We start from the raw sequence: 13,570 nt of genomic DNA on the forward strand, positions 1-13,570 counted from the left end.
AGAAAAAATATTTGAACAATTAATGGTTGAAAAATCCAACCAAAACTCCAAAATTTGATGAAAAGTAAAAAATCTAAAAATTTAAGAAACTCAGTGAACTCTCAAGCACAAGAAACCTAAGGAAATCTACACCAAAGCACACTGTGACCAAACTGCTCAATATTAGTGATGAAGAGAAAACCTTAAAAGCAGCTTGGGTGGGCAGAGAGAGACACAGTATGTACAGAGGAACAATAAAGACGATGAATCATTTTTTGCCTGAAGAAACACAAGTGAGAAGCAACAACTTTCAAGTACTAGAATAAAAAACTGTCAACCTAGGAATCTACTGCTAGTGAAATCTCTCAAGAGCAAAGATGAAATTCCTTTTCAGACATACAAAAGCTGAAATAGTTAATCACCAGGAGACCTGCACTAGAATAAATGTTAAAGAAAATTCTTTAGGCAATGGGAAATAACAGATAACATCTACAAAAAAAAAAAAATGAAGAGCAACGGAACAACTTAGATGAAATGGATAGTCTTCAAATGGCACAAACTACCAAAGTTCACTGGGAAGAATACATAGCCCCAAATGCCCTGTATCACTAAAGAAACTGAATTTATAGTTAAGAACCTAGCTAGCCTCCTTAGTGCAGTAGGCAGTGTTTCAGTCTCATGCTCTGAAGGCCCTGAGTATAGTTAAGAACCTCCCACAAGAAAACTTCAGGTCCAATTAGCTTCACTGGTGAATTCTACCAAACATTTAAGTTTGATTACAATCAAACTTTCAGAGAATTGAAGACGAGAGAACACGTTCCAATGTGAAGCTAGTATTACTCTCAATCGAAAATTGGACTAAGACATTACAAGAAAAGAAAATTACAGATCAATACCCTTTATAAACATAGCTGCATAATTGCTTTAACAGAATTTTAGCAAATCTAATTTTAAAAAGTAACAGTACATCATGACCAAGTGGGATTTATCCCAGGAAGGGATAACGTTTAAAAATCAAAGTAATTTACCATATTAGCAAAATTAAGATAAAAACCATAGAAATATTTTAATGGGAGAATAAAGCATTTGATAAAATCCAACAACTATTCCTGAGTAAAAAACCAAAACAAAAACTCTGTAAAATTAGGGATAAAGGTAAGTTCTTCAACTTGAATGGAGATTTATGAAAAACCTACAGCAAACATCATACTCAATAGTGAAAAGTTAAAGCTTTCCTTCTGAAGATCAGGAACAAAAGAAGGATGTCCATTCTGACCACTTTTATTCTAAATAGTATTGAAGTCCTAGTTGGTGCAATTAGACAAGAAATAAGCAACATCCAAATTGGTAAGGAGAAAGTAAAACTGTCACTATTTGCAGATGACATTATATAGAGAACCCTAAAGACTCCCCAAAGCTCTTCTAGAACTAATCAATGAATTCAGTAAAGTTGTAGGATACAATATGCAAAAATCTGTTGCATTTCTGTATACCAATAATAAACTACCAGAATTAAGAAAACAAACCCATTTACAATTGCATTAAAAAAAATACCTAGGAATAAATTTAACTGAGGAAGAGAAAGACCTGTACACTAAAGATTAAAAGACAATGATGAAAGAAACTGAAGACACAAATAAATGGAAAGATATTCCATGCTTACGGATTAGAAAAATTAATATTGTTAAAATGTCCATACTATGCAAAGCAATCTACAGATTCCATGCAATTCCTATAAAAATTCCAATGGTATTTTTCACAAAAATAGAACATACAATACTAAAATTTATATGGAACCACAAAAAGACCCTGACTGGCCAAATTAATCTTAAGAAGAATAAAACTGGAAGCATCATGCTTTCTGATTTCAAAACTATATTAAAAAGCTATAGTAAAAAAAACAGTATGATATTGGAATAAAAAGATGCACAGATCAATGGAATAGAATAAACACTCCAGAAATAAACCTACACATATATGGTCAATTAATTTACAACAAAGAAGCTGAGAATTCACAATGGGGAAAGGAGAGTCTCTTCAACAAACAGTGTTGGGAAAACTGGACAGCCACATGCAAAAAAAAAAAGAAAGAAAGGAAGGAAGGAAGGAAGGAAGGAAGAAACAAACAAACAAACAAACTGGACCACTATCTTAAACCATACACAAAAATTAACTCAAAATGCATTAAATCTTTAATATGAGACCTGAAACCATAAAACTCTTAGAAGAAAACATAGACAGTAAGCTCTTTGAAGTCAGTCTTTGCAATGAGTTTTTGGATATGACACCAAAACAAAAGGCAAAAAAACCAAAAATAAACAAGTGGGACTAGATCAAATAGGAAAGGAAACCATCACAAAATGAAAAGGGCAACCTATGGAATGGGAGAAAATATTTGCAAATCATATATCTGACAAGGGGTTAATATTCAAAATATATAAAGAACTCACATGACTCAATAACAAAACACAACAACAATCCAATTAAAAAATGGGAAGAGGATCTGAACAGATATTTTTCCAGAGAAGACATACGGATGGCCAACATACAGAAAAGGTACTCAGCATTCTTAATCATCAGGGAAATGCAAATCAAAACCACCATGAGATACATCACACCTGTCAGAATGGCTGTTACCAAAAATACAAAAAAATAACAAGTATCGGCAAGGATGTGGTGAAAAGGGAACTCTTGTGCATTGTTGGTGGGAACATAAATTGGTACAAACATTCTGAAAATATTATGGAGGTTCCTCAAAAAGTTAAGAATAGAACTACCTTATGATTCAGTAATTCTACTTCTGGGTATTTATCAGAAGGAAATGAAAACACTAACTCAAAAAGATAAACAAACTCCAATGTTTACTACAGCATTATTTACAATACCCAAGACATGGAAACAACATAAGTATCCGCTGATGGATGAATGGATAAGGAAAATGTGGAATATATACACAATGGAATATTATTCAGTCATAAGTAAGAAGGAAATCCTGCTGTTTGCAAAAACATGGATGGACCTTGAGGGCATTATGCTGAGCGAAAGACAGTGAACATATACTATATAATCTCACTTACACGTGAAATCTAAAAACAAACAAAAAACAAAATCAAAGATACAGAGAATAGACTGGTGGTTGCCAGAGATGGGGGGTTTGGCATGGGTGAAATGGGTGAAGGTGGTCAAAAGGTACGTACTTCCAGTTATAAAACAAATCATGAAGATATAATGTATATCATGATGACTAGTTATTAATACCATATTGTATATTTGAAAGTGCTAAGAGAGTACAACTTAAAAATTCTCATTACAAGAAAAAAAATTTATAACTGAATGGTGATGGATGGTAACTAGACTTGTGATTTCACAATATATACATATATCATGTGTATACCTGAAAATAATATGTTTTTCTATATTACTATCAATATAGCTCAACTATAACTCTAAAAAAAAAGCAGGAAAAAGAAATGGTGTTAAAAATATTAAAATATAAACTTCTTCCTTCCTTTCAAAAAGAACCACATAAAACCCCCCAGATTAAATTCCTAAAAACAAAACAAAACAAAACAAAAAAACTTACAGGTTGCACCATACTTAATAGAGAAAGAACAACCGAATGCTCCCCCCTATGATCAAGAACAGGACACGTTGACTCTTCTTTTTAACACTGCACTAGAAGTTCTAACCAATACAGAAAGAAAAAAAGAAAAAATAAATATAAGTTATCCAGATTGAAAAGGAAGAAACAAAATTGTCTTTATTAGCAGATGGCATGATATATGTGGAAAATCTGATGAATCTACAAATATTCTACTGGAGCTAGGAGTGAATTTAGAAATATTGCAGTAAAACTACAAAATACAACTGAGAGCAATTAAAGGAGACCTAAATAAATGGGTTAGGGGTCAGGTCAGGGGTCAGAGGACTCAATATTGTTTAGATGAAAATTCTCCATATACTGATCTATAGATTCAATGCAATTTCAAACAAAATCCCAGCAGTTTGTTTTTTTTTTTTTTATAAAGAAATAGATTCTAAAATTTATGGGACTGCAAAAGACCTAGAATAGCCAAAATCACTGGAAAAAGAACAAAGTCAGAGGACTAACACTAGCAATCTTTAATATAAAGCTATATTAATATATAAAACTATAGTAATCAAGACAGTATGAGATTAGCATGAAGACAGACCAATAATAGATCAATGAAACAGAGTACATAGTGCAGAAATAGACTCCCATATATGTGATCAATTCCTTTTCAACAAAGGCACAAAAACAGTTTAGACCCAAAATGATAGTCTTTTCCACAAATGGTGCCTAAACAATTGCATATATATATGTATATGTATATATATATATATATATATATATATATATATATACATATTTATATCTTTTAAAAGAAACTCAGTCCACATCTTGCAATATATACAAAAATTCATCCCAAATGGATCATAGACCAACTACAAAATCTGACACTTATAAAACTTCTAGAAGAAAATATAGATTTTCTTTGTGACCTTAGAGTGAGTGACCAGAAAGATTTCTTGGATATACCACGAAAAGCACAATCCACAAAGGAAAAAATTTATAATTAGAATCCATAAAATTAAAAACTGTTAAAAGAATCAAAAGATAAAATACAACTGGGAGAAAGTATTTCCAAGTCACATATCTGAAATTAAAAAAAAAAACCACCTTATACCCAGAAAACATAAATGTCAAAATTCAATGACAAGAGAACAAAAACCGAAATAAAAACGGGCAAAAGAACTATGAGCTATCACCTCACACCTGTCAGAAGTGGCTAAAATCAACAACACAAGAAACAACAGGTGTTGATGACATGTGGAGAAAAAGGAACCCTTGTGCACTGTTGGTGGGAACGCAAACTGGTGCAGCCACTGTGGAAAACAGTATGGAGTTTCCTCAGAAAGTTAAAAATAAAACTATTCTATAATCCGGCAATTGTACTACGGAGTATTTACCCAAAGAATACAAGAACATTAATTCAAAGGGGTACATGCACCCCTATGTTCACAGCAGCATTATTTACACTAGCCAAACTACAGAAATGGCCCAAGTGTCCATTGACTGATGAATGGATAAAGAAGAGATGGTATATACACAATGGAATATTACTTGGCCATAAAAAAGAATGAAATCTTGCCATCTGCAATGACATGGATGGAACTAGAGAGTATTATGCCGAGCAAAATAAGTCAGTCAGAGAAAGACAAATACCATATGATTTCACACACACATGCAATTTAAGAAACAAAACAAATAAGCATGGGGGAAAAAGAGAGAGAGAGAGAGAGGCAAACCAAGAAATAGACACTTAACTATAGAGAACAAACCGATGGTTACCAGAGGGGAGGCGGGTGGGTGGACAGGTTAAATCGGTGATGGGAATGAAGGAATGCACTTGTTGTGATGAGTACCAGCTGCTGTATGGAAGTGCTGAACCACTGTTTTGTACACCTGAAACTAATGTTACATTGAATGCTAACTAAACGGAATTTAAAATTATTTTTAAGGGCATCTGGGTGGCTTAGTTAAGCGTCTGCCTTTGGCTCAGGTCATGATCCCGGGGTGCTCCCTGCTCAGTGGGGAGTCTGCTTCTCCCTCTGCCTCTGCTCCTCCCCCTTGCTTGTGTGTTCTCTCGCTCTCAAATAAATAAATAAATAAAATCTTTAAAAGTATTTTTTAAAAAAGGAAAAAATGGGCAAAAGATTTGAACACACATTTCAGTAAAGAAAACATATGGATGGCAAATAAGCACGTGAAAAGATGTTCAACATCATTAGTCCTTTGGAAATCTAAGTTAAAACCACAATAAAATACTACGACAAACCAATGGGCTAAAATTCAGATTGATCAAATATTAGGATGTGGAGGAACTAGAAGTCTCATACATTGCAGGTGGGAATGTAAAATGGCTCAGCTATTTTGTAAACAGTTTGGCAGTTTCTTAAAAAGTCGAACATACAACTACCATATCATCCAGGCATTCCACTCCTAGGTACTTATTTACCCACCAGAAATGAATACATATGTTTGTACATGTATGTTCATAGCAGTTTTATTTGTAATAGCCAAAACTCAAATGTCCACCAATGGGTGAGTGAATAAACAAATTAAGGTGTGTCCATACAAGGAAATACTAGTCAGCTATACACACACACACACTTTTGATACACATGGCATGGATGAATCTCAAAAGATTAAAGCTCAGTAAAAGAATACAGAGGAAAAGCACATATACTATATAATTTATGTAAAACTCTAGTAAATTCAATATAATCTATAGTAACAGAAAGCAGATCATTGGTTACCTGGGGACCAGAAGAGGGTTGGGGAGGGGTCAGATGTATGGATTACAAAGGGGCACAAGGAAACTGTGAAGGTAATGAATATATTCATTATCTTCATTGTGATGATTTCATGATGTCAAACATGGCAAAACTTAAATGGCCCTTAATAAAGATGTTAAAAAACGAGCAAACAAACTGGTACATTTATACAACAGAAATCTACGTAGCAATTTTAAAGAATGAAGTAGGGCTAATATATACCAAACATTTCCAAGATCAGGGTTAAAGGAAAACAAAATGTGGGGTGCTATACATAATTTGCTACCATCTGCAATTTTGTTTTAAACAAAGAATGATACCAATACCAACCCATCTAATAATTGTTTCTATATGCACAGAATATCTCTGGAAAGAGACCCAAAAATTGATGAGAAAGAGAGATAGGGAGAGGAGGGAGGGAGAAAGAGAGAGGACAGAAGAGTGAGAGAGAAGGAAAGAGGGAGATGGGGGGTAGGCTGAGATTTGGTGTGGAAGGGAAACAGTTTTCACTACATACCTTTTTGAACTATGATTTTTTTCCTGCACAAATGTACCACTTTTCCAACAAACATAAAGTGACCTATTAATTCCATTTTGGTGGGTTCTGTCCTATAGAACACTTATGCCAAGATGCCTGGGTGGCTCAGTCAGTTAAGCGTTTGGCTCCTGATTTCGGCTCAGGTCATGATCTCAGGGTTGTGAAATTGAGCCCCACATCAGGCTCCACGCTCAGTGTGGAGTCTGCTTGAGATTCGTTCTCCCTCCCTCTCCCTCTGTTCCTCCCCCCACTCGCATGCACGTGCGCTCTCTCTCAAATAAATAAATAAAATCTTCTAAAAAAAGTCTCAAGACTTTTATTTATTTTATTAATTTGTTATTTAAAATTGACCTATAGGGGCGCCTGGGTGGCACAGCGGTTAAGCATCTGCCTTCGGCTCAGGGCGTGATCCCGGTGTTATGGGATCGAGCCCCACATCAGGCTCCTCTGCTATGAGCCTGCTTCTTCCTCTCCCACTCCCCCTGCTTGTGTTCCCTCTCTCACTGGCTGTCTCTATCTCTGTCAAATAAATAAAAAAATAAAATCTTAAAAAATAAATAAATAAATAAAATTGACCTATAACTGACAAATAACTCAATAAAGATTTTTTAAAATTTAAATATTTGATTACTTGCAGTTTGCATGGCCACCATAACCGAGGTGAAAGCATGATCATTTTAAACTGGACTTAGGATGACACTCACCCTTTTCCGTGCTTCAGATTTCTGGAAGCACTCGTGCTGTATGAAAGTAGCTGCAGCAGAAATCCTGGGAGGCGGTGTGCGGTCGGCATCGAGCATACTCACTGCTCGCTCCAGAGTCATCTCCATGTCTGCATTCCTAGACAGACAGTCATACATTCAGCAGAATTCCAAACCTGCTCCCTCCTGCCGACCAACCTCCTCCTCCAGAAATGACTAGGCTAATATCTGAAAGCACCTAGGACATCTGAGCCTTGGCTTCTCTTCACCCAAAAGAAAAATCAGCACCTGAGATCAGAAGGTACCGGAAGCCAGCAGCAGAAATATTCCAGCTCTGGTCAGACTAGCCTCTGAAAATGTCACTGAATTGAGCAGAACCATAATATATACCAAAGAAAGAAGACGGACTCTGTTTAAGATAAATAAGTGTAGTATGATAATTGCATATTAAAAGGTCACTTTAAAGGCACAATACCGGGTGCCTGGGTGGCTCCATCAGTGGAGCCACTTAAAAGCAAACAAACAAACAAATGAAGGCACAATAAGTGGAATTTAAAATAAATTTGGTCTTCGAAATTAAAAGTTATCTCTGCCATGGTAATGTTACACCTGTGGATGAAATACCTTCCTTCAATAATCATTAGATTTTTCTCAAAGCTGGTCAGAATCTGTTATTTCACCTGGAAATGAGTTTTAAAAATAAGCATTCAAAAAGTTTTCTAATAAATATAACAGTATGTAAACAGTAAAAGCCAGAAAAATTGAATTTGTTTTGTTCAAATAAGTCATGCTGATGTGACAGAATCCATCAGGAAAGGTGATGATTAAACATAATTATAATATGCTTTTTCTTAAAGAAAACAATTTCATACTCTTTCTGTTACCATTTGGTTTGCCATTGCAATGACATTTGGTTTATGTCTATCTAGTAGCATACTTTTGTCCTTTACTAATTGCAGGCATTTATAGTGATGATGAAATCTGATACAGTTTGACACAAGAGAGAATACTTTATAGAGGACAAATAAAATTGCCACTTGTAAAACAGTAACTCCCAAATGCCTCATCGAACTGGTTTTTTCTTCCCTTTTACTTCTGCCTGGAGGGTAACTAGGTTAGGCAACCTATTATCACTGTGGATGTTAACACATTCCTGTTTCCTTAAGCACTGACTCAGAGAAAGCAGACTCAGGATGGCAACATCTTAGAACTGTGGCTCAACACATGCCTTAAAGGTATCCTAGGACTTTGGCTTCAAAGAGAGCTATACCTGATTCATTCCTGGAAATGGAGAATAAAAAGATAGCTAGGCTGGGTGTTTTCCAGTATTTGCTAACAAGCACAATGAATACAGGCATACCACGTTTTACTGTACCTTACTCCACGATGCTTTGCAATATTGCCTAATTTGAAGCTTGTGGCAACACCGTGTCAAGCATGCCTATAGGCACCTTTTTTCCAACAGCTTGTCTCTGGGTCACATTTTGGTAATTCCCACAATATTTCAAATTTTTGCTATGGTGATCTGTGATCCATGATCTTTGATATTACTATTGTGTTTATTTGGGGGGTGCTATGAACCACACACACATAAGATGGTGAGCTTGACTGATAAATGTATGTTCTGTCTCCTTCTCCTTAGGGCCTCCATATTCCCTGAGAAACAGGCTGAAATTAGGCCAGTTAATAACCCTACAATGGTCTCAAGGTGCTCGAGTGAAAGTTACACGTCTCTCACTTTAAATCAAAAGCTAGAAATTATTACGCGTAGCGAGGAAAGCCAAGAAAGGCTGAAGGCTAGGTCTCTTGCACCAAACGGTTGGCTAAATTATGAACACAAAGGAAAAGTTCTTGAAGGAACTTCAACGGGGAGTTTGCTTCTCCCTTGCTCTCTGCACCTTTCCCTGTCCCCCCACCTCGCTGCCCACTCATGCTTGGTGTCTAGCTTACTCTCTCTCTCAAGTAACAAATAAAATCTTAAAAAAAAAAAAAAGAAAAAGTGAAACAGCCTTATTGCTGATATGGAGAAAGTTTCAGTGGTCTGGAAAGATGATCAAACCAGCCACAACATTCCCTTAAGCCAAAGCCTAATCCACAGCAAGGCCCTGACTCTCTTCAATTCTGTGAAGTCTGAGAGAGGTGAGGAAGCTGCAGAAATGTGAAGCTAGCAGAGGTTGGTTCATAAAGTTTAAGGAAAGAAGCCATTTCCATAACAGATAAGTGCAAGGTGAAGCACTTTAAAAAAAAAATTACTTATTTGAGAGAGAGAGAGAGCGCGTGTGTGCACGCACGCGCGTGCACATTGGAGGGTGGAGGGTAAAGAAAGAGGGAGAGAAAGTCTTAAGCAAACCCCTCACCACCCGGAGATTAGGACCTGAGCCGAAACGAAGAGCTGGATGCTTAACCAACTGCTCCATTCAAGCATCCCTCAAAGTGAAGGACTTTTAAAGATACACATTTTTAAATTTTTTATTTTGTTTTGTTTTGATTGGAGAGTGCATGCAAGTTGGAGGGGGAGAAGAAGAGGGAGAGAGAGAATCTCAAGCAGACTCCACGCCCAGCAGGGAGCACGATACAGGGTTTGATCTCACGACCCTGAGATCATGACCTGAGCCAAAATCAAGAGTCAGATGCTCAATGGACTGAGCTACCCAGTCACCCCTAGGTCAAGTACTTTTGTAGAAGCTACAGCAAGTTATCCAGAAGATCTTGCTAAGATAATTAATGAAGGTGGCTACACAAAACAACAGATTTTCAATGTAGACAAAGCAGCTTTATATTAGAAGATTCCATCTGGGACTTTCATAGCTAGGGAGGAGAAGCCAAAGCCTGGCTTCAAGAAACAGGCTGACTCTTTTGTTAGGTGTTACTGCAGCTGGTGACTCTAAGTTGAAGCCAATCCTCACTGACCATCTCCAAAATCCTAGGGACCTTAAGAATTATGCTAAATCTACTTTGCCTGGGCTCTATCAACGTAACAATAAACCCTGAATGACAGCACATTTGTTTGCAACATGGTTTACTGAATTATTTAGCTGACTGTTGAGACCCACTGCTCAGAAGAAAAAGATTCCTTTCAAAATATTACTGTTCATTGACCATGCACCTGGTCACCCAAGAAATCAGATGGAGGCATACGACAAGATTAACGTTTTTGTGCTTACTATCACAATATCCATTCTGCAGCCCATGGATTAATGAGTAATTCTGACTTTCAAGTCTTACTATTTAAGAAATACATCGCTTTGGCAGTACATATACTAAAATTGGAACCATACAGAGAAGATTAGCATGGCCTCTGCGCAAGGATGACATGCAAATTTGTGAAGCGTTCTACAGTTTTTATAAATCGGGAATAAAAGGCCCAGCATAAGTATAGTCAACGATACTGTAACAGCATTGTATGGTAACAGATGGTAGCTACACTTGTGATGAGCATAGCATAATGTATAAACTTGTTGCATCAATATGTTGTATACCTGAAACCAATGTAACATTGTGTGTCAACTACATACACTCAAAAAAATAAATAAAAAAAAACACTGCACAAGGCTATAGCTTCCATAGATAGTAATTCCTCTGACGGATTTGGGCAAAGTAAATTGAAAAACTTCTAGAAAGGATTCACTGTTCTGGGTGCCATATAAAAGCATTCCTGATTCAAGGTGCCTGATTGGCTCAGTTGAAAGAGCAAGGGACTCTTGATCTCGGGATCATGAGTTTGAGCCCCACATTGGATGTAGAGATTATGTAAATAAATAAAACTAAAAAAATAAAATAGAGCATCCTGACTCACAAGAAGAGGTCAAAATATCAACATTAAGAGAAGTTTGGAAGAAGTTGATTTCAACCCTCACGGATGACTGTGAGGGGTTCAGGACTTCAGGAGAGGAAGGAACTGCAGATGTGGTGGAAGCAGCCAGAAAACTAGAATTAGAAGTGGAGCCTGAAGATGGGACGAACTGCTGCAATCTCATGATAAAACTTTAATAGAAGAGGAGTTGCTTCATATGGATGAGCAAAGAAAATGGTTTCTTGAGATGGAATCTACTCCTGGTGAAGATGCTGGGAGGACTGTTGAAATGACAACAAAGGGGTTAGACTATTACATCAACTTAGTTGATAAAGAAGCCCTATGGTTTGGAGGATTGCTTCCAATTCTGAAAGAAGTTCTGTGGGTAAAATGCTATCAAACAGCATTACATGTTAAAGGGAAACCATTCATGAAAGGAAAAGTCAATCAATGGGGCAGACTTCATTGTCTTATTTCAAGAAATTGCCACACCCCAACCTTCAGCAACCACCACTCTGATCAGTCAGCAGCCATGAACAATGAGGTAAGACTGTCCACCAGGAAAAAGATGACCACTCTCTGAAAGCTCAGATGATGGTTAGCATTTTTAGCAATAAAATATTTTTAAATTAACATATGTACATTGTTTTTTTAGACATAATGCTATTGCATATTTAATAGATTATAGTGTAAACATAACTTTTATGTCCACTGGGAAAACAAAATATTCATATTTGACCCACTTTACTATGATATTCCCTCTATGGTGGCTGTCTGGAACTTAACCCACTATACCTTCGAGGTATGTAAATTCTCTTGTAACAGGCTAACCCACTAATACACGTGCAGAGATGAGTGCATGTATGTGTAGTGTTGTGAATGGTCTGTTTGTGTGTGGGTGGGTGTGACACAGGTGAGGAGGTAAGAGTAATGGGACTCATAACTAAAAACCAATACCCAGTGCTTCGGATACACATGTTCAAACATACCAGTGTTACCTCATGAATATAAGGGTATTAAGAATGAAACAGAACAGTTCTGGCATCTGTACTGAGGATTATATAATGATCTCACATTTTAAAGTTGTGCCTCAGGAGTCAATTTAATGGGTAAAAAATGTAGGCTATTACTATTTGAGTCACTTTTATTTAGTATAAACACAGCTTTTAAAAGAGATGAAGGGGTGCCTGGGTGGCTCAGTCGATTAAGCAGTTAAGTGTCTGCCTTCAGCTCCGTCATGATCTCAGGGTCCTGGGATTGAGCCCCGTGCTGGGCTTCTGGTTCAGTGGGGAGTCTGCTTCTCCCTCTCCCTTTGCCCCACCCCCACTTGTGCCCTCTCTCTCTCTTAAATATAGAAATAAAATTTAAAAAAAAATTAATAGAAGAGATGGAAATATTTTACATGCATGAACTCCAATGCCTTTACAGAGAAATCAAAACTCTAACACTCTCAATCTCGTGGCAATTTTAAGTGTTTACCTTCCAACACTATAGGTGTTTTAACTGATGAAGGATCATTTATAAGAATAGCCTTCTGTTCAACGCAGTTTTTTTTTTTTTAAAGATTAAACCTTTAATCTACTTCATAAGTCATACATGACTCAGGAAAGTTTGAATTTCCCAACACTGTAACACCCACAAATAATTCTATTACTCTAACCCTTTATTCTCCTGAACGTGACGCACAAAGGAGCTCTGCACCCACTGCTGGTCAAATTAGTGCTACTTCACTGTATCCTTAAAACAAAATTCCCAAACCGAAGGAAGACTTCCTCTTCCAGAAGGTCTGCTACAGGTGTGAGGGTGTCGATTTTCTGTCTTGTTACTGTCTGTGAAGCCCAACTCTGTAACACAGCACACATTCTGCCCCCGGTCTGGCTCCATCTCCTTGCCATCCTCACCCCCTCCCTTCCCTCCTCTGACTGCCTACCCCATCCTCCAGCCCCAACGAGCTTTAATCCTTCTCTGAACACTGCGTGCCTTCTCACAAGCTGCTCTGATTTTTCTAGAAAGCCCATCATTCTACCTCGTTCTTATCCATTCTTCATGACTCAATTCAAATATCAACAGCTCTGTGAGATCTTTCCTGTGTCCCTATCCCCAGCTAGAACTTTTCTGAATTTCCTCCTCTATTCTCCCACAGCATTCCTCCCCTCCTTCCCTCTCTCTTCCCTTTCTCTTCCTTCCTCCTTCCACTTC

At 37.1% G+C, this 13,570-nt stretch overlaps 1 protein-coding gene and 1 non-coding gene across 4 annotated transcripts in view; one reads left to right on the forward strand and one right to left on the reverse strand.

The window, feature by feature from the left end:
• Window positions 1-13,570, reverse strand: part of PKP2 (plakophilin 2) — a 91,348-nt gene that overhangs the window by 57,435 nt on the left and 20,343 nt on the right. For all 3 annotated transcript variants that reach the window (XM_034645236.1, XM_034645237.1, XM_002916585.4), the window contains one exon: window positions 7,582-7,717. In XM_034645236.1, the coding sequence (XP_034501127.1) occupies window positions 7,582-7,717 (136 nt within the window). The remainder of the gene's footprint in view (window positions 1-7,581; window positions 7,718-13,570) is intronic.
• Window positions 10,814-10,921, forward strand: LOC117796873. Its single transcript, XR_004621574.1, has one exon. It is a non-coding gene; the product is annotated as a U6 spliceosomal RNA (small nuclear RNA).

Source organism: Ailuropoda melanoleuca, chromosome 16 (genome assembly GCF_002007445.2).
Source record: "Ailuropoda melanoleuca isolate Jingjing chromosome 16, ASM200744v2, whole genome shotgun sequence".
Lineage (NCBI taxonomy): Eukaryota > Metazoa > Chordata > Mammalia > Carnivora > Ursidae > Ailuropoda > Ailuropoda melanoleuca.